Source organism: Artemia franciscana, chromosome 4 (assembly GCF_032884065.1).
Source record: "Artemia franciscana chromosome 4, ASM3288406v1, whole genome shotgun sequence".
NCBI lineage: Eukaryota > Metazoa > Arthropoda > Branchiopoda > Anostraca > Artemiidae > Artemia > Artemia franciscana.
Window position 1 is genome coordinate 43,105,447 of NC_088866.1, and position 21,864 is coordinate 43,127,310.

The following is a 21,864-nucleotide window of genomic DNA, read 5'->3' on the forward strand; positions in this document are numbered from 1 at the left end:
CTTCTTTTCTGGTAAAGGGCGTGAAGTTTCAAAAATGTAGTAAAATTGGTATTTTTTGTAAATTTTTACATATGAAACCGCACTTTGTGTGCAAAAGTTACACCTATGTATGGTTAACTACTGTGCAAAATGTTACGCCCCATGGACAATATTTTCTATTCTGAAAAGAAGCCTAAAATGACCCCAAAATCGACAAATACACTGTTTTTTCATTATTTAACTAACATTTATTAAACAAAAACCAGAGTTGTCATATACTCGTTTAAGAATTAAGAAATAAGTATTCAAAATCAGAAGTACGAAAATGTGTGTTATGTTAGATCTTTAGGTTTTGTACTGTCTCTTGCACCTAAATTCAGGCATGACCTTCCTCGATTTCAGAGTGGAGTGGATATAACTGTTCTGTTTTTGTATGACCACAAACGTTCTTTGAGGCACATAAGGTGTCTGATGGTTCTGTGGTGGAAACATGCAGTCTTAATATTCCGTTTGCTGTTTTCAACCAGTGGGACAGGTTTAGGGGACCTGTATCGTGCTTAGCAAGACCTGGAGGACACATGCCTGAGCTAATGGCGAGAGCAATGTCCCTCAGACATTTCTGGTCCACACTCAAAGTCGATATATCATCTGATAGCAAGGTGCAGTTAGCCGGCTCAAATGTTACCACTCGAAGCACCTGACATGCCTTCAAAGATTTGCCAATGCAAAAAATGAAGGAATTGGGTCTGGAAGCGGGACCACCGAGGGACTCGAACAAGTGGCAAAGTAGTTAACAAACAGCCCATAGCACAAGTCTCTCGATCTTCAGTTCTAGACGACACGGTACTCCATTGTGAACTCAAGTATTTACGATCGTTCCATCACACCCTAAAACAAGAATATGGTTTAAACCTACGGGCACTTTTGCTGTAATATAGTCGTAAATGCTCTACAAAAAAGAGCTGTAAAAATTGTACTTGGACGCAATTGCTCACCATATGATGATGCACTCAAGCAACTCAATTTGAATCCACTTGATTGTCGCAAATAAGAGTTGACATATCAATTTGGAATAAATTGTTTAAATTCCCCAGCTCATCGTGGTCTACTACCTGACACTGAGAGCCCCCCTGCTGAAGGACCAGTCACTAGACTACGATAGATAAAAAAGAATTGCCCACAGCTAATAACTTACCCAGCCTCTAGTACCGAGAGATATTGCAAATCCTTTGCTCCTTGTTTTGCTTGGTATTTTGATAATATTATCTTGACAAATATTTAATGTTTGGTGCCGTTTATTTCAGCTGTTTGTCTGTGATTTTTTCTGAATGTACCAACTATTTATATTTTTAATATTCTGATACATTCTGTGTAAACGGTCACTATTCTAACCATGAAAACTTATTTCTTGACTTACCTTCTGATTTTATTTGTTACTCCTTTTAATTTATTGACCTTGAAGCAGTACTTTCTGCTTTAATTTTCTTATGTTGCTATCTATGAATGAATATATTTTCTATCTATGAATATTTTCAACTATGTTTTTATTGTAAGCAAGTTTCCTGTAAGTTAGTATGAAATTAGGGGAAATCTGTAACTGATTTTTATTCTTCATGAAATATCTAATATATTTAAATATTATTATATCTATGGGCTAGATACTCCATTGTTCTTTAGCTTATTAAAGCAAAGAAGTAATATTTGCTCTCTAGTCTGTGGTACCGATCGGTTTTTCGTTTGTCGTCGAACAAAAATGATCAAGCTTTTCTGAAAGTGGAAAGCATGTCAATTGTCAATTACGCAAAAGTTCGAGATTTAGGGGTTCTTGTACGATACGAGTCTTACTGTAAATAAAGCAAACAAGAGAGAGGAGGATGCCTGCGAAGAAAGTACCTTTTATATATGTAAATCTATCTATCTTTTGTTTTTATCTTTTATCTAATATATCTTTTATCTATATATCTTTTATCGTTTATGCACCTATCTTTTGAACGCTTTTCCTTTCGTACTGATTGGTTTTTCCATTTCGTTTCATTTTAATTGGTTTCCCTATATATCTAAACTAAGTATTAGACAGAATTTCACAAGAAATTAAGAAAAGTGAAGAATAGGTTTGTAGTTAGGTTTGTAGTACCAACAAGGTTCGACAAGACTATATGCTAAAGTTTTGAGTTCTCGCTCGAGACATGCCATTGAAAAGGTTTCATGGGGATAATCACTTGAATTTTAATATATACATTGAAAGAAAGAATTTGGATTAAAAGTCTGAGGCAATTTAGAGACTTGAAATCAGCATTTGGCTTTTGTTCTGTAGTCACCTTTGTCAGTGAGGGATTTCCAACTTCTTTTATTTGTCGTACTTTTTATTGGTTCCTTATATGTATTTTAGGCTAAGACAAATAATCTAACTAAATTTTCTTTGTTTCGGACATATATAACGGTAAAAGATTTGCTCCGTTGGGTTATGCAGTGATTATAAATAAAAATGCATCGTAATAACGTAGACCTGTAATCATTATAGTAAAGAGTAGCCGCTGCCTAGGCCGTATCCATGGGGGAGGGATTAGGGGGTTTGAACCCCACCCGAAATGTTTCACTCAAAAAACATAACAAAAATGCATATAAAAAATTTATTCCTTTTTATGTTTTGTCTTTATCCCCCCCCTCCTTGAACAAAAATCCTGGACACGTCCTTCTCTGCAGCACTACGGTTTTGGAAAGTCAGGATTAGATACATTGTCTTTGGTTTAGGGTTGCTGTCTATTTGTCTCTCAAATGCTTCTTTTGTGGGAAGAACAAGTTTTCTCCAAATATGCCTCCTCTCACCCACTCTCTTACCTATTCCTGAATGCTGCGCTGGAAGTTGTTCCTAATAATATGGGAGTAGTCTTGAAGGAATATTTATTCGACCTGCTTGCATATGCTGATGGAATTAGTCATCTAAAGGAAAAAAATGAGGCGCTCTAAGCTAGTAGAAACATTACCGAGGATGCAGTTAGTTTCTTTTGAATATTAAATAAAAAAAACAAGTTTTTTTAACTGAAAGTAAGGAGTGACATTAAAACTTCAAACGAGCAGATATTACCCCGTATATGAAAGGGGCTGTTTCCTCTTCAACGCCCCGCTTTTTACGCTAAAGTTTGACTCTTTCTCTCAACTCTACTTTTTAAAACAGTAGAAACTTTAGCGTAAAGAGCAGGGCGTTGAAGAGTGAACAGCCCCTTTCATATACGGGGTAATTTTTGCTCGTTTGAAGTTTTAATGTCACTCCTTACTTTCAGTTAAAAAAACTTGTTTTTTTTTATATTTAATTTCTGAACGTTTTTTAGTCAATCCATGTTTTGATTTCGACTCTCTTTCTCTCTTTTGATTTTGACTCTTTCTCTCAACTCTACTTTTTAAAACAGTGCAAACTTTAGCGTAAAGAGCAGGGCGTTGAAGAGGGAACAGTCCCTTTCATATACGGGGTAATTTCTGCTCGTTTGAAGTTTTAATGTCACTCCTTACTTTCAGTTAAAAAAAAACTTGTTTTTTTTTATATTTAATTTCTGAACGTTTTTTAGTCAATCCATTCTTTTGATTTCGGCTCTCTCTCTCTCTCTTTTGATTTTGACTCTTTCTCTCAACTCTACTTTTTAAAACAGTAGAAACTTTAGCGTAAAGAGCAGGGCGTTGAAGAGGGAACAGCCCCTTTCATATACGGGGTAATTTCTGCTCGTTTGAAGTTTTAATGTCACTCCTTACTTTCAGTTAAAAAAACTTGTTTTTTTTTTATTTAATTTCTGAACGTTTTATAGTCAATCCATGTTTTGATTTCGGCTCTCTCTCTCTCTTTTGATTTTGACTCTTTCTCTCAACTCTACTTTTTAAAACAGTAGAAACTTTAGCGTAAAGAGCAGGGCGTTGAAGAGGGAACAGCCCCTTTCATATACGGGGTAATTTCTGCTCGTTTGAAGTTTTAATGTCACTCCTTACTTTCAGTTAAAAGAACTTGTTTTTTTTTTTTATTTAATTTCTGAACGTTTTTTAGTCAATCCATGTTTTGATTTCGGCTCTCCGCGGATGAATAATTAAAGCGAAATTTGCATATTTATTTATTTGGCTAATTGGCTTTCCCATAGTTTTGATCGAATTATTTTGAGAAAAAAGGAGGGGGGAGGAGGCCCAGTTGCCCTCCAATTCTTTGGGTACTTAAAAAGGCAACTATAGCTTTTAATTTTTTGCGAACGTTTTCATTAGTAAAAGATTTACGCAACTTACGAATTAGCTTGCGTAACGAACTTCTATATTCATATATTTTTATTATGTATATGAGGGAGTTTGCCCCAGATTTAATACTTCACTCTTTACACTGAAGCTTTAATTTTGTCCCAATTTTTTAAGATTGACCCCTGAATCACAAAGGCTGTAGAATAAATAGTTGAAATTCTTTAAAATACTTTAGCGTAAAGAGTGAGGTATTAGGAGGAGAGTGAACAAGAAAGGGAAAAAAAATTCCACATTTTGTAGATAGGAGCTTGAAACTTCTATAACAGGGTTCTCTGACACGCTGAATCTGATGGTGTGATTTTCATTAATATCCTATGACTTTTAGGGGTTTTGTCCTCCTATTTTCTAAAATAAGGCAAATTTTCTCAGGCTCGTAACTTTTGATGGGTAAAACTAAACTTGATTAAACTTATATGTTTAAAATCAGCATTAAAATGCGATTCTTTTGATGTATCTATTGATATCGAAATTCCATTTTTTAGAGTTTTGGTTACTATTGAGCCGGGTCGCTCCTTACTACAGTTCGTTACCACAAACTGTTTGAAAATTACTCGCCAGCAAGACGGAGGCGATGGGATTAGCGCGGTATTCAAAGATAGTTCCCTTTCTTGCAAAAATCACCATTCAGTGTTGGGAAACATGTGGGTTTATCAGTTCGTTTTGCCTAGGGAATGTGCTGAAATCTACAAAAATCTCTTCAAGAGTTTATTAAACTTCACCTTGCTCTTGTCTCCATATGCTTTTTGTCACTGTGCTCTGTTAAAAAAAAAAAAAAAAAAAAAAAAAATTCCTGTCCATAAAGCTGAAGACACAACTTTACCGTGTTTTTTTTATTCCGGTTGTAACATACGGAGCAGTGACATGGGCCGTGAAAGCTGATAACAAACACCTACTGGTGGCTCTCGAAGCCAAATCGCTCTAAAAGCTTGCTGGAATCACTTAGATCGAGTTTAAACGAGTGGCTACTGTCCTCTCTAACCAAACCATCATGTAAGCAATTTAATTCCATCAGCTTTGAGGGTTAGGACACGTCCATCGTATTTCCCCAGCTCACTTGCCAAAAATAGCCCTTGAAATTAGAATTCTGCCTTTCACCCAAGAGGACGACGTTCTAAGCGTTAGTGCCGTCCAGTGCTGCTGGAAACTGCGGTGAGGCGGCCAGTCCGGTCGGATGGGAGTTAAATAAGTGAAGTTAGTAATATCTGCTATTTTTATGTTAGTATTGATTATTTGTTTTAATTTGTATTCGTTCTAAGTTTCAGTTCATAGTTTATAGCGACTTCAGTTCAATTTTAGGATAAATTTGTTGTGTGGCTTTATTTCTAATCGTTTTATGTTTTAATTTCACTCCTTACTTTTTCTTTGAAGAGTTTTTTTGGATTTATTTTTCTGTAAAAGAAAAATATGCGAGACGCCCCCCCCCCTCATTGGTGTTTGTATCAGAAGCCACCTGTATTTAAGTGTGTCTGTTTATGTATACCAGTCCTTCAACGTTACGTTTGTGCCTGAAAACGCCTTTATATATTGGTTGTTTATATTAGTAAATGTGTCCTAATTACTCATATGTAATTCGTAATTATTTTCTTTTTTAACATTAAATTACATATTCATTGCAGTCACTTGGTATCAAATGTCTACGATTTAAGTCAATATTTCAAAGGTGACGAGAGAATGACCACCTCATTGAATAAAGTAGCACATACACAGCAAGAAATAATGAAATTCAAATCAATACTTTTAGATCAGGCCAGTAGATCCCTTTCAAGGGTGATTTCAAATTTCATTCAAAAGTGAGTATATTGCTAAATTCTAGATCTTGGATTATACCAAAGCTATTTTTTTATTTAATACTTTAATTTTCGCTTTCGTGTCTTTTAATACCCTAACAAATTTATTGATGAGGATAGATTGGGTAAAAAGGCCTGGAGCTGTTCCGGTGTTTTTAGATGTTTCGAAGTCTTCCCAACGAAAGTATTTTTGTGGCTTTTGTGACGCTGCATTTCAGAAAAATTAATTCAGAGAAGGGATTAAGGGTGACCGTTTTTTTTTTTTTTTTTTTTTTTTTTTTTTTATCGCTATATGTCACCAAGTGACATATAGCGATCGCAATTTCTGTCGGTCTTTCTGTCCCGATTTTGCTAGTTTGGGCACTTCCAGATAAGCTAGGACAATGAAATTTGGCAGGCGCATCAGGAACCCGACCAGATCAAATTATAAATAGTCGCTTCCCCGATTTGACCATCTAGGGGGGGGGGGGGTTGAAGGACGGTTAATTCGAAAAAAATGAGGTATCTTTAAATTACGAACGGGTTATCAGATCTTAATGAAACTTGATAGTTAGAAAGATCTCGTGTCTTAGAGCTCTTATTTTAAATCCCGACCGGATCCGGTGACATTAGGAGGAGTTGAAGGGGGAAACCAGAAATCTTTGAAAGTGCTTGGAGTGGAGATATTGTAGTGGAGACTTGGTGGGAAGAAACTCTTGGCTCTTCCCACCTCGTCACAAGTGCCATATGAGCTCTTGTTTTTTTGTTTTTTTTTTGTCTTTGTACGGTGTGTTCCAGGTTTTCCGTTTTTTTATTTTATTTTTTCTGTGTATGCAGAGATACACTTTGACGATATCACACGCTGGGCTTTTCTCTAAAAAAAAAAAAAAAATATTTATCTATTTACTTATAGAAAATCCTACAGATGCAGTATTGAAGATTCACTCATTTTAAGTTTGTTAAGATTCGGAATCCTGACTCAAATGTCAATCAAAGCTATGAGTTTTGTGCAATAAATTTGCTGTCTATCCAGATCTGTTTTTTTTTTAAAGTAAAATAGATTTTACTTAATTTGTAAAAGCGATGAGGATTTACAACTTCTGTTTATTGAAAACAAAATGTTTCGTTAAAAATGTTACATTGTTAGTTGTAAAAACCCTTGGTTTTAATATTATTTCAGAGTATTTATTAAGATATCGACGTTGCATTAAAATTATGTTGACTGTATGTGCTGAAATGTTTGAACTGAGCTGTTAAAATTAAAAATTTTGAAATAATCATTGCAGGTATCTGTCAGATAATGGAAGTTCCGGAAAATTAGTTACATATTGGAGAATCTATACTGCCTTCATTTTGTCAAATTACAATTGACTTCATGTAGAGCATATAAAAAAATTTCTTTTTTCCTTTCTCTTTGCTCAATCCTGTTTTTTCTATGAATTTCGCAGATGCTGCAAAAATAACCTTCGAAAGGGTCGACCGAAAGTTTAAGGCCTGTTTTATATAAATCGTTCAAAGTTTTGGCCACATTTACAGGAAATTTAGCCATTTGGGTCCAAGCTCGTACATTTTACGTACAAAACCACCCTGAAAAATCTTCAGGGTCCATTTAAACTTTTGTTTATGTTTTTTCTATTATTTAACTTATCCCCCCTCCGTCATCCTTTTTGTAGTGATATTAAACTAGTAAAAGATAGAAAATAGAAAAAAATCCTCAAAAGGGTCAAACGAAAGTTCTGAAGGACTTTCTATGCTTGGACCCATTTGGGTCCAAGTATGTACTTTTTAACCACCCAGAATAATCTTCAGACCCCATATGAACTTTTGTGTGTGTTTTGCTATCATTTAACTTGTTTTCTCCATTTTTTAGAGATATTAAACGAGTCAAAGATGCAAAAGTATTATTAGACAAAGTCACTGCTGACTGCGATAATGCTTTAAATAAATATGCAAACCTCCCCAAAAGTGGTTTTTCTGTCAACCGTCTTTCCGAGAAAGTAAGTCCTGAAGAGACCCAGAATCTTGTAATGGCCACTAGAGCGTGCTTCAGACATACTGCCCTTGACTATGTTTGTGCTCTCTCTATTGTTAAGTCGAAATTCAAGCATGAAATACTAGACGCGGTAAGTCGAACAAAGTCTTAATAATGATATTCTTTTTTTTTTAGAAAAATCATTAAGCCAGATGAACCATTCAAAGTCCAATTTGACCAAATTCATAAAACCAATAGCAGAGAAATTCCAGAAACAAAAAATAAAGATGAAAGAATTGATTGCCCACGATTTTTTTTTTTGTTTGCATCTTCACAATCTTTTTTCTTTGGGGGGAGGGGGGGCTATACTTTTTCACATAAATGGTGTGATTTGCCTTAAGTTCTGGGCAATTTTGGTACTTCCATATGATTTTTATGGCACTTGGTATTAACCAAGTGACATATAGCAGTCGCCAATTCTGTCGGTCTGTCTGTCGGTCTGTCTGTCTGTCGGTCCCGGTTTTGCTACTTTAGGCACTTCCAGGTAAGCTAGGACGATGAAATTTGGCAAGCGTATCAGGGACCGGACCAGATTAAATTATAAATATTCGTTTTCCCGATTTGACCATCTAGGGGGGGGGGAGTGGGGGCCCGGTTAATTCGCAAAAATTAGAAAAAATGAAGTATTTTTAACTTATCAGCGGGTGATTGGATCTTAATGAAATTTGATGTTTGGAATGATATTGTGTCTCAGAGCTTTTATTTTAAATCCCGACCGGATCTGATGACATTGGGGGGAGTTGGAGGGGGGAAACCTAAAGTCCCGGTTTTGCTACTTTAGGCACTTCCAGGTAAGCTAGGACGATGAAATTTGGCAAGCGTATCAGGGACCGGACCAGATTAAATTAGAAATAGTCGTTTTCCCGATTTGACCATCTGGGGGGGAGTAGGGGTCGGTTAATTCGGGAAAAATAGAAAAAATGAAGTATTTTTAACTTATGAGCGGGTGATTGGATCTTAATGAAATTTGATGTTTGGAATGATATTGTGTCTCAGAGCTCTTATTTTAAATCCCAACTGGGTCTGATGACATTGGGGGGAGTTGGAGGGGGGGAAACCTAAAATCTTGGAAAACACTTAGAGTAGAGGGATTGGGATGAAACTTGATGTGAAAAATAAGCGCAAGTCCCAGATACATGATTGACATAATCGGAACTGATTTGCTCTCTTTGGGGTAGTTGGGGGGGGGAGTAATTCTTAAAAATTAGAAAAATGAGGTATTTTCAACTTACGAACGGGTGATCGGATCTCAATGAAATTTGATGTTTAGAAGGATATCGTATCTTAGAGCCCTTATTTTAAATCCCGACCGGATCTGGTGATGGGGGCGGGGAGTTGGGAGGGGGAAACCTCAAACTTGGAAAACACTTAGAGTGGAGGGATCGGGATGAAACATGGTGGGAAAAATAAACACAAGTCCTAGATAGATGATTGACATAAACGGAACGGATCCGCTCTCTTTTGGGTAGTTGGGGGGGGGTATTTCTGAAAAAAAAAATGAGGTATTCTTAACTTACGAACGGGTGATCGGATCTCAATGAAATTTGATTTTTAGAAGGAATTCATGTCTCAGAGCTCTTATTTCAAATCCCGACCAGATCTTTTGACATTGTGGGGATTTGGAGGGGGAAATCTTGGAAAAACACTTGGAGTGTAGGAATCGGGATGAAGCTTGGTGGATAGAATAAACAAATGTCCTTGATACGTGATTGACAGAATCGTACTGGATTCGCTCTCTTTGTGGGAGTTGGGGGGAGGGGTTCAGTGATTTGGCGAGTTCGGTGCTTCTGGACGTGCTAGGGCGATGAAAATTGGTAGGCGTGTCAGGGAGCTGCACAATTTGACTTGATAAAGTCGTTTTCCCAGATTCGACCATCTGGGGGGCAAAAGGGAGAGGAAAAATTAGAAAAAATTAGGTATTTATAACTTACGAGTGGGTGATCGGATCTTAATGAATTTTGATATTTAGAAGGACTTTGTGACTCAGAGCTCTTATTTTAAATCTTGACCGGCATTAAGCCTCTTATTTTCCGTTTTAAATCAATCTATTGATTCATAGAATTTTGTTAGAGCTCATACCATATGATCTCTTGGCTCTTAGCTCTTCTCGCCTCGTCACAAGTGCCTATGAGCTCTTAGCTCTTGTTTTCTCTTTTTTTTTTCAAGGAAATAATTTTCCTTTTTTCAAAGAAAATAATTCTCCTTTTTTTCAAGGAGAATATATTTTTTTTTTCAGTTTTCCCATTCTTTCATTATATTTTTTATCTATCTATATTTTCTTTCTACTTTTTTTGCTGCAGCTTCTAGATCGACAAGAGAAAAAGTCTAGGCATCTGTTATGCACAAAGCACAACGAATGATAGCGAAGATACACACTGACTGACTGAATAATTTATTTACAAACTACACTAAAGAAACTAAAGAAACATCACCTACAACAACCGTCAAGGAAAGGCAATAAAGCGTCTGATAAATAATGGCTGCAATTCTTTTCCTCTCAACTGATTTTTCAATCAATCAAAAAACTAAGATGAATTTACTCTATCACCATACCTTTTTCTTTTAAAAAATCTAAATAATAAAATGTGTTGCATCATTCTCCTTTAATGTATTGTTAAGTAAAACAATGTTCTCAGCCTTGATGAATGAAAAAAAAAAGTCAAGATGTAAGGTTTTGGCTACCCCAGGTGATATCATCCTATGCCCTTTTTAAAACCTTTTCTTGAATTCCGAAAAATATGCATTTAGGCTTATTTTATACACAAGCTTATCAGATTGATTAATTTGTCAGCAATACTTGCCTATGTTTACCGTCTCTGTCTAGAAAGTAATTTTAAGATAGGTCATGTGTCAGGACTTGAGGAATTACACGCTCCGAAGTTGCGCTTTAAGATAAACCCTTTAAGAAAAAAAAATGAAAATTAAGATGTCCTCGAATGGTGTTGTAAAAAGTCCAAGACAAATTAAAAAAAATTAAAAAAATCATTATTCTTTTTTAATTAAAAAGATAGGTTTTTCTGTTCTATGCGTTTTTTTTTTTTGGTTTTTCTGTACTTCAGGGAGGGGGGGGGGGGCAATAGAGTCAAGCTCTTAGATAGAATGATTTTGAGGTAGAAGAGGCCGAGCTCTATTGTCCCGAAGTGGTTTGAGCTTGTAAAGAGGTTTTAGTGGTAATATTTACCTTTATGGAATTTGTAGTTATGGTCATTTAACAATGACTGAAATGGTAATTCGATAGACTCGACCAGTTTCGAACCCTTCTCTTTTTTCCAAGTTTGGTGATGGGTCTTACGACCTGAAAGTTTAATATCAAGATAGTTCCTAATGCATAAAATCATGCCAGTGCATAAGTTTATAAGCTAACTTAGAGATAAATCAAATATCCTAATCTAGTAGTAATAATAAATACCATTAATAATCAATCTAAACAACAGGCTCCATCAGTTCAATTAATTCCATCGTCATGTATTATAAGATAGGTTACGTAGGAATTAACGAGAATTAAGGCAGACTAAAGGAAAGATTTAAAGTTCAAACCTTTGCACATTAAAATTATCATCTTAAATATGGCTATAGTTGTTCCGTAAAAATATTATTGACAGTTTATATTGCTAAGAAAATGTGTTTTGGGCTACGTCCAAGTTCGTTCCAAAACTTGGAACGTTTCAGAATTGTGTTAAGATTATTTAATCGTTTTAGTTACCAAGTTTTTTTTTTATCAGTTTCTAATCAAACTATGTTTTGTCTAGGACATGTTTAAAGCCAGAGGGAGGGGGTATGGCCCCTCACTAGATCCACTAATGGCCTTGCTTGCATAATTTGCTTTAGTTTAATTATTTAGCTTCAATATGACATTACTATGGAACTAAAATATTAATGGGAAGCGCCAAATTTCCTAATCAAATGTCATCACGTTGTGGCATTGTTCAAATAAAACTTTTTTTTACCTTGATCACCCTTATAGATTCATTCTTTGTTTTTCTTTCCATTCTTAAACCAATGTTATCTTCACCTTTTGTATTGTTATAGCAAGGCTAATTATTTTCCTTTTTCATTTTTTTCTCTTCAACAAATTGCATTCAGTGGCGTAATTTCGTCAAAATCTTGGGGGAGGGGCACGTTTGAGCCAGTTTTCCTAAATCGTTTCAAAATGATAGTGAAAAATGAAAAATGTGCCATATAGTACCATAAAGGCAAAGAAGACTGACCTGTTTCACCAAGGGCTTGAATTATGCAGGCTTATCTTAATTTTGACAATATTTTTTTAGCAGAAACTAAACTTCAGCTTGGGGGAGGGGGCAAACTGAAGTCTGGGGAGAGGAAACTGGGGTATGGAGGGGGCAGTTGACCCCACCCCCTGCCCCATAGCGAATTACGCACCTGATTGCATTCTTCCTTATCCCCTAGACGCCCGATTCGTCTTATTTTTTTCCTTTCTCCAGGCTATGAATACCGATACCACACGCGTCCCCACCCATGAAAAAATGTAATATCGCTTATGTTTCTTGTGGTTTATACGTTCTCCGAAGCAGCTGCATCCCGATCCGGTCTTGTCTAATGGATGAGATAGGAGATGACCTTACTGCATAAATTTACCTACAGTGACCTAGACTATGCATGTGACACTTCCTTCTGACCAGATTTAGGTTTGATAAGGCCCTAAGGTGTTTGAGATATTTGATCCTTTATTAGTCCAGGTATTACGTGTCAGTGCCAACTGCCAAAGAGGATTTTCAGATACCTAGATGTTAAACTGGAATATGAGTAAGAGTTGCAGAGTTAATGAAATAATACAGTCTCAAACTTAAAATGTTTTTTGTACATATCAATGCCAAACTCTGATAAAAAGAACCAAAAGTGTTTTCTAAAGGCACAATTGAAACATATCATAAGGATTAAGGATTTCTATTGTACTTAAATATTTTCTTTCTGGCGTTATGCCAAATCAAAGTCTCTATTCATATAATCAGTTGACAAACTGCGTAATTTGTCGCTTACTTAACACATGATTCTACGTGAACATAAGTTATCTTCATTCGATGTTATTCCCAATTCATTCTTTATCCACTTCAGCTCAGGAAAAGATCTTTCTTCAAAACAATCTGAATCCATCATAATAAAAAAGAAATAACTCTACAAATTCAAATTCCATTTTATTCAAAATAAGTACGGCTTGATATCCTGTTCAGTCAAAAGAGTATGGGCAATTTATAAGAATGGAAACTGGTGCTAGTGTCGACAGAAAAAAGCAGCTATTAACGCATCTATCTTCAAAATAAGTACGGCTTGATATCCTGTTCAGTCAAAAGAGTATGGGCAATTTATAAGAATGGAAACTGGTGCTAGTGTCGAAAGAAAAAAGCAGCTATTAACGCATCTATCTGCCATATATCTAGCATGTGGCGACACTTAGTATCATTTCAAGCTCTGTATTCATTTTTCTGTCGGGAGCTGAGATCAAATATTTGTTATTATCTTAATTTTACCAATGACAGGAATTAAATTAATTATTCACAAGTATCACAAGGCGCTAGATGGCGCTAATAGTTTTTTTTTTGTCAGCATTACCGCCAGTTTCCACTTTTATAAGTTACACATACTATTTGGTTCAGTCTTTCTCTTTTGCAGTGTTGCCTCTTAGTTTGTTTTCTGCCCCGTGGGCTTGTTTTAGCCATCAGGGGTGGGTTGAATTTTGGAGTGGGCTTGGGGCGGATATATGTTGTTTGTTTTTTTTAATGGATTTATTTTGGGCTTATGTTGACTGAAAGTTGGGAACCGTAAGAGAATTCCAAAATTACCATGGCTCAGCTATGGCTATACATCAAAACGACAAGAGTCCTCATGGGATGCTATTCAGCATCGCTCTCCGCCGATCGGGAATTTATTTCTGCTTGGCTCTGCAAGTGTACTCTGCGTTTAGGTCGGATGCAAACAGAAAAGTGCTAAATTAAGGGAATTTAATTGTCAAGTTTCTTATTTCAGTTGTTGCTCAAATTAAGGCAATACTTGAATTATTTGCAGATTTATGCCTTTTTGGATATATTTGACAGAGCTTTGTGAATGGATTTTAGTTGATAAAAAGTTGGTGAGGTTTTATGTTCAAACCTTAGATGATTTTTTCTGTGGTTGTATCTTTTATCAAGGTCCTTTCTCTGTAGTCCACGCGTGGGTTTAGAATTCCACAGGGAAAAGAATGAATAGATTATATGCAAGTTATCTTTCTATTTCAGAACTTAGTTTAACCAGAAAGAAACAGAGTTATAATTATAAAAAAGATTTTAGCTTAAAGCTTTTTTTACGGGTTATATATTTTGTACTAAGAATCAATTGGGCTCTGGGTTTTTTACAGGCTGAAAAATGTGACATCTAGATCAATGTGTTAATTTTACACTCATTTCTACGGCTGGAAAAACTATTTTAAAAATTAAAAACTTTCCGTTTATGCATCAGCGGAAATGTAATTTCGGTATTGCTCATAATAATACTTTTTTGACAAGTATTTAAAATACTTATCTAAAATAAATAACAATCACTTTTAGATGGAAAAATCTTAGGAAGACTTTTAAAAATTTTGCTTTTAATCAAAATTACCAATAGGATTTCACTTGACAATTTTGCTTGTACGTTTTTGCTTGACTAGACTCACCTTTCTTTTTCAGATCTTACTTGAACCATAAACTTATCTTGTAAATAATCTTTTGTAACTGTACCAAATAACGAAAAATTTTATGCGATTTTTAAAGCAAAGATATTTATGTCTCCGGCTTGTGGTTGTTAATAGTGTAGACCAGCAAATCCATAGGAATAAGCTATATTAAGTTCTAGACGTTAATAAAAAGAATTCACTGCTGTTTAAGGCAGGACGGACTCTCAAGGAATCTTCTTATACCTCCGATATTAAACATTTGGAGTTTGTCTGACGTTCCTGAATTAGTGGTTTCGGCGGTTTTTATGTCAATAGAAATAAAAAAAAAAGATCTGATGAATATTTTGATCTAATCAAATCTTAAAGCCGACAATTATTTTGTTTATAATTCCAAAATAATTATAAAACCTGTTTCGGGTTTGCATTCTAGATTGCTATACTTGACACTGTTGTTGTGGGGTATCAAAAAATGATTTTAATCGTTAATCAGGCACCGTTTTAAAGTTGACTCATTACAGGATTTCATTTCTTCACGTCTTAAGTCTAATATTAGGGGTAAATTTTAGACACAAAAACAGTCTCAAGCATGCTCCTCCCACCTTTGAGCCACCCCCTCCCACCAAAGTACAATTGATCCCCGAAACTATACAAAGGAAAAACAAATTTACTTTGCACAAAATCCAAGCCAAAATGACAATATTTTTAGTTGAATGTTTCTCTAAGATATTCAACTTTCAAGTTCAATTGACCTTTTCTGTCATCCCAAATTAATACAAGCAAAATTAGCTCAGGTCAGAACCTTTGAAAATAGTAATGATCAGGCCAGGATTTATTAATAAATTCCAAGGATCGGGCCTGGAGGCGCACAATGCCAGAGGGTGCAATAAATTATCACTGAATGATTTTTTTTCTTAACAAAAACTGGACTTCAGTGATTCGTCGTTAAAGTGCCAGGTTCACTCCGTGGCCACTTATAAACTGTCAAATGTCCCCCAAGAATGGAAGCTGAGAGTTCGGTATAACCTCTCTTCTTCATTACTTTTCGCTCATCAATTGCGTTCTGTTCAGTGTTTCCATTATCCCCGAATTTTTGGAGATTTCCCTGAAAATCTCGCAAAAGTAGAGCGGCAAAAACACTTGGGCCAAGAAGCGCCAAAGCTTTAAATCCAGCCCTGGTAATGACGCGATTGATATTCAGTCCCCCTAGTCCAAAAATCGAATTTCATTTTGACTGTTTCTTAGGTTTTTTGTTCTCTTAGCTGTACTTTAAGAGAACTTTAATATTTTAATATTTAAAATATTTTAAGGGCTCTAAGAGAGGAAAACGAATTTTTCGAAAGTTGTTACGTATCTAGATTGTTTTTTTCTGACCAGAAAATGTGACTGTGCCAGTTTTCAGGAAAAATATTATCGACCCGTTTCGAGTAAAGAATATATACACACATACACAATTATTGCTCGCTTGAAGATATAAAATTTAAGCATATATAGCAAAAGTCACTCGGAAATTTTTATTTGGGTGTTCCCTAGAGGCTGTGGTGCTAAACTATAACTTGTGTAGCTTTTGCGCAAGTCTACCACTGCTTCCGTCCCGGGGATGAATACCGAAGTATTGAAATTGAATTGAATTCATGTCGCGTCATCAAAGTCTATGGGTTCGTAAAATCATAGATTTTATCATGATAATAACTTCCTTGTGATTTTGATTGAGTACTCGAGTAACTCTTTTAAAACAATATCCAGTAATAAAGGCTTTTACTTGTAGTATTTAACTTTGAGACCTGATGACTTTTTTGCTTTTGTACTAAGTCTTTCATTTGAGTTTACTAAATCTACCGAAACAAATCTTCATTTTACATGAAAAATTCTAGAGTAACATGACCCTAAGACTATTTTTTTCATTTTAGATCCTGTGCTTTATGCATGCAAACAGCACTTATTTCCATCAAGGATCCGATTTGTTTCAAGATGTAGATCCATTTTTGAAAAAGCTAGGAAATGAGGTAAGCCTTTGTCTTGTGTTTCTTTTTCTCTAGGTGACCAACAATAGTGTTTCATCTTTGTAATGATCCCATAACCTTTATTTTTGACCAGTACAGGGACTATTCCAGGGCATATCGTACGGCTTGCCGCCCTTAAGATTGGTGAAATGGTGCCTCGTTTTCTATCCAATTCGCCATGGGTTGTGCGTATTTAGACTCACGTGACTAACAAGGATAATTATGGTTGACAGTGCAAATCACGTGGTCTCATCACGGTTTCCCATGTTTCGTTTGTCAGTTTCTAGAATTACTTGTTATAATTGGTATATATATTATTTGGTTGACTCTTCGTAACTCATTTGGCATCAATTAATGTTTCGTCCGAGGACATGTATATACTATTCTTGCCAATGTTTGTTATAAGCTAAAAATAATTTTGACGTTTCAGGTTTATGTTCCTTCTGAAATATGCAATTTTATGACGAGTCGTACTCCATGCAAACATTTCTCTAAGATATTCAACTTTCAAGTTCAATTGACCTTTTCTGTCAACCTAAATCAAAAAAGCAAAATTAACTCAGGTCAGAACTCTTAAAAATAGTAATGATCAGGCCAGGATTTATTAATAAACTCCTAGGATCGGGCCTAGAGGCGCACAATGCCAGGGGGCGCAACGAATTATCACTGAGTAATTTTTTTCTTAACAAAAAATGGAATTTTGTGATTCATCGTTAAAGCACCAGGTCCACTCTGTCGCTGCGCTGCCTATTCGCAGAAAAGTGACTTCAAAACAACACAGGAATTCCGTGGCCACTTATAAACTGTCCCCCAAGAATGCAAGCTGAGTGTTTGGTATCATCTCTCTCTTTCATTACTTTTGGCTCATCAGTTGCGTTCTGTTCAGTGCATCCATTATCTCAGAATTTTCGGGGATTTCCCCGAAAATCTCGTAAAAGTGGAGCGGCAAATACGCGTGGGTCAAGAAGTGCCAAAGCTTTAAATCCAGCTCTGGTAATGACAGGACTGATATTCAGTCTCCCTAGTCCAAAAAACGAACTTTGTTTTGATTTTTTTTAGGTATTTTGGTTTCTTAGTTGTATTTCGCAAAAGATTTGAGAAAAATATTTCAAAAGCTCTCAGAGGGGAAAACGAATTTTTCAAAAGTCGTTACGTATCTTGATAGCTTTTTCAGGCCAGAAAATGTGACTGTGTAACTTTTAAGAAAAAATTTTATCGGCCCGTTTCGAGAAAAGAATATATACACATGCACAATTATAGCTCGCTTAAAGATATAAAACATAAAGTATATGGGAATGGTATTGAAATCAATATTCGAGTCAAACTTTTATCAGCTACTGATTATCAGCTACTGAGTTATTGGAAATTTTGCGTCTTACGTTAAAACATTAAAACTATAGAAACGCAAAAAAAAGAAAAAAAAAGATACCTAAAAGTTGGAATGTGGACCAACTTAAGCATTGGCTGCCCGCGACGTATCACTATGCTGAATATACTTTGTGTTTGCTTTTTACGCATGAGGGTACATCTTGTCGTAAAAATACCCGATAGTTTTGTCGCATCAGAAGTCTTCATCTGTGTTTAGAAAGGTACTTGACATGTTGGAATAATATTCTTGCTTCTTCGTGATAAAATCATCAATGAAGCTCAGAATAAAGTTAACTTGAAACTCATATACCTTTCTTTTGACCTGTCTATATTGAATTTTACGGATGAAGTTTTGAATCTAAGCAGATATATATCTTCTGTCGAAGAAAATTTTCTATTTTGAGTGCTGACTACTGATTAGTATGCTTTACTTGAAACAATCAATTTAGTTTCATTAGTCTAAATATAATAGAATATCATCAATATTTTCTCATTTTTAACTATATTCCTTTCAAATGTACAGAAGATCAATTTGTGAAGCAAAGCAATCGGATTAACGATGCTTCTTGACTACTAAGGTCCGTGCGTAGACCCTGCAGTGTGTTACCACAGCAAGGATTGATCTCTGAGTCTCCTGTTACCTAGCTAAGGTCAAACCCACTGCGTCACTGCAGAACTCAGTTTGTGAATTATTTATTGACTCACCAATTCAAAATATTGCTTAAGCGATTCGCCAATTGACGTTTTAAAGGGTTTATTTTGGGAACAGTCACCATTTACTTTTGAATGAAATGGAATCAAGCGAGAAAAGGTATTCCTTTGAAAGTCACGAAATTGTAAGAAATTGCTTTGTTTTCTCCTTTAAATTTGACTGTGTCATTTATTGAAATAGTATTTCAGCTTTTTATGTCGTAATGAACAAAATGTCCGCTATTGGAAATACGCATCGTTTTCTAGCCCTTAGGAGGTTTTACGCGGTGGTAGTATCGCTATTGTTTCTGCTAATCTCCATTCCTTTTGGACCTGACTTTGTTATTCATTTTGTTAAAAGTAATTCTTTTTGTTTTAAGCTTTGGTTGTTTCATTACTTTTTTTTTTAGGTTTTAATGTTACTGTCCACTTTTTTCTCTTTTTTTTTATATAATTTCAATTAACCTGATAAAAAGCGGACGATGATTTTGCACAAAAATAAGTGTACTCTCATAATATTCAGCAGAACTGAATTTTTGGAAAGGTCAATTGCAATCAATTTTACCTTTAACAGGGTCGTTAGGCGTTTAACTAGTGTCAAACGGGAGTGGAGCATTGCCCCAAAGGATTGTTTTTGGCCTTAACACCTTTTTATCGTTGTCATTATTAGAAATGTTTGTTTTTGGCTGTATGGCGTGATAGACTTACTTACTTGACTTATTTCTCCTGCTGATGGTCCAACGTAGAAAGAGAAGCCACTCTTTGCCTCCAATTAGATGGTCCTGTGTTAGCATTATAGCTTCGTCTGTGGTGCTACCGATCAATGACGGGAAGTGAGCAAGGCTGTCCTTCCATCTAGAATAAGGCCTTCCACGGTGACGCTTCCAGCTGTGCATTAAGGGATCAAAACTAAAGGAAAATCTGGCTGGCGTTTCTGCTGGCATGCGGTATAGGTGGCTGAACCACCAAAGAGTTCATGCAGCGATCTGAAGTAAGTTAGGTGTCTGGCTGGTGGGTGACAGCAGTTGAGTTTTGGAGACGAAGTCATGCCACTCATTCCCTTTGAATCGTCTGAGGAACTTGGTTTGAGCCACGTCTATGGCGTTTTGTACTGAAACGGTGGCAGACCATGTCTCAGCACAGTAGAGAAGAGCTTGGTTTCCAGTGGTGTTGTAACTACGCATCTTTATTCTGCGGTTAATGTTGGGCTTCGACCAGACGGAGGGACAGAGTTGGTCCATGATTGAGGTGTCTTTCGTGATACGGGACTGAGTTTCAGCTTTGATCAAGGTAGAGGAACGATTTCACAACTTTAGTGTTATATCCTAATATGCTGAATGCAGCTGAGTTCGAGATTGCGTCTACCGGGTCAATGATTATTAGTTTAGTCGTTTGCCAGCTGATTTTTAGGCCCACTTTCGATGCTTCTTCCGACAGGGTGGTAAGAGTTTCTTCAAGTTCAGCTGCTGAGGTGCGTACCATAGTCATTTCATCCACAAAGTCGGAATCACTTAGGACTCGGTCGCGCCAAAATGCAGTCCAAAATGAAGACGGTTTTGTATTCGGTTACAGTGAAGATATTAATAGAGGAGGATTTATTAGAAGTTTCCCGGAAGAATTGTCTACTGCTTGTTTTGGGTTCATGTCTAAGACTGTATTTCAAACAATTAGCTGTACAAAAAATATGGCTCTATCATCCTTTCTAGGGCTATAATGAGAGGAGCAATGAAATGACTAGGACGAATTATGTGTATGAAAGATTGTCAAAGATAATTCTTTTTGGACAATCTTCTAAGGACAAACAAAAAGCAGGTAATCCCAAAATTGGATGGGAGGAGGTTGCAAGGAAGGATTTAAGGGGGAATTGAAATTTCTTCGGGTAGTTTAGGGGGGGGGGTAAATAGATTGGGATGAAGGATAAGCATATATTCCAGTTATGGTTTTGTAGAGAGTTGTTAATAGTAAGGTCTAAATTATTGCATGGTATAATACGTGAGAACGACGTTGCTTGAAAAATAATAGCAAATAGTGTCTTTTGATAAGGGAAAAGTAGAAATACTTCAAATTATTTTGCAGACATTACCAATGGCTTACCAAGGCTTAAAACAATGTATGGTACACCTAACTCTAAACCCATTTAATTGTTGCAGTATAACTGCAATCTATTAAAGAGTGGACGATTGCTTGTTGTAGCCGAGAGTTTAAAAATGTATTTAAAACTGTTTAGTGGGATTTTTTTTTTAATTTAAAGTTAATTCAGAAATGATGGCTGTTGCATAGGTTTATCTTGATAGTAATAGTTTGCCGTGAAAAAATAATTTTGAGAATTTAAAAAAAAGAGCTTAAAACTCTTCGAAAGTGCTGGCTAATTGGAATGAAAAGTGTAAAATTAGAATCACCATCACCGCAAACCCTCAACCAGAATGTACATTTTTTTTGTGAGACATGATCGCATTAGCTGCTCTACAACCGGGCCACGGTTTCTACAGCACTCAATTCGTTAATACGCCATTAGTCACCCCCATAGACTTAGGAATAGCGAGGCCTTCTATCTTAAAGAAGAATCTATGCCCCACATCCCCTCAAACTCTCTGTCCTCGTCAGAATTATCAGAGAATATTTGAAAACTTCTTTATTTTTTAAGCATCAAGCTCCCTTTCCCAATAACTAACCCCATCCAGTTTTGACACTTTTATTATTACCGTTTGAATTAGTCATACCAAATAAACATTTAAGTTGCCAAATATTTTCTACAGCAAAAGTGTTGAGTAAAAAAAAATTATCAATCCTAGATAACGTGACAATCATATTAATTACTTGATAAACTGATGTATTTTAGATAATTCATCGTATTATTGCCTTGGCTTAACTAAGTTGTATTTAATGAATATTTAATGGCAGGAATTTATAGGTTATCTCGAGCTCTTCCAAATTTAGTAAGTTTTTTCTTATTTATTGCTCAAGTTAAATTTTATTTTTTATATTTAAGAATAATCTTTGTAGCTCAAGGAGGGTTCAAATCCTCTTCTTCTAAAACTAATTTCCATGATCGGGACTAGGAATCTGTTTCAAAAAGATTTTCTTTTTTAAGTTAAGTGAGAATCAAAAAACGTT

General features: G+C 35.7%; 1 protein-coding gene across 1 annotated transcript in view; it reads left to right on the forward strand.

The window, feature by feature from the left end:
* Positions 1–21,864, forward strand: part of LOC136026461 (arf-GAP with coiled-coil, ANK repeat and PH domain-containing protein 2-like) — a gene marked incomplete in the record, with an annotated part of 109,865 nt that overhangs the window by 14,743 nt on the left and 73,258 nt on the right. Inside the window, 3 exon segments of the mRNA XM_065703059.1 lie at positions 5,865–6,038; positions 7,885–8,137; positions 16,600–16,695. Coding sequence (XP_065559131.1) covers positions 5,865–6,038; positions 7,885–8,137; positions 16,600–16,695 — 523 coding nt within the window.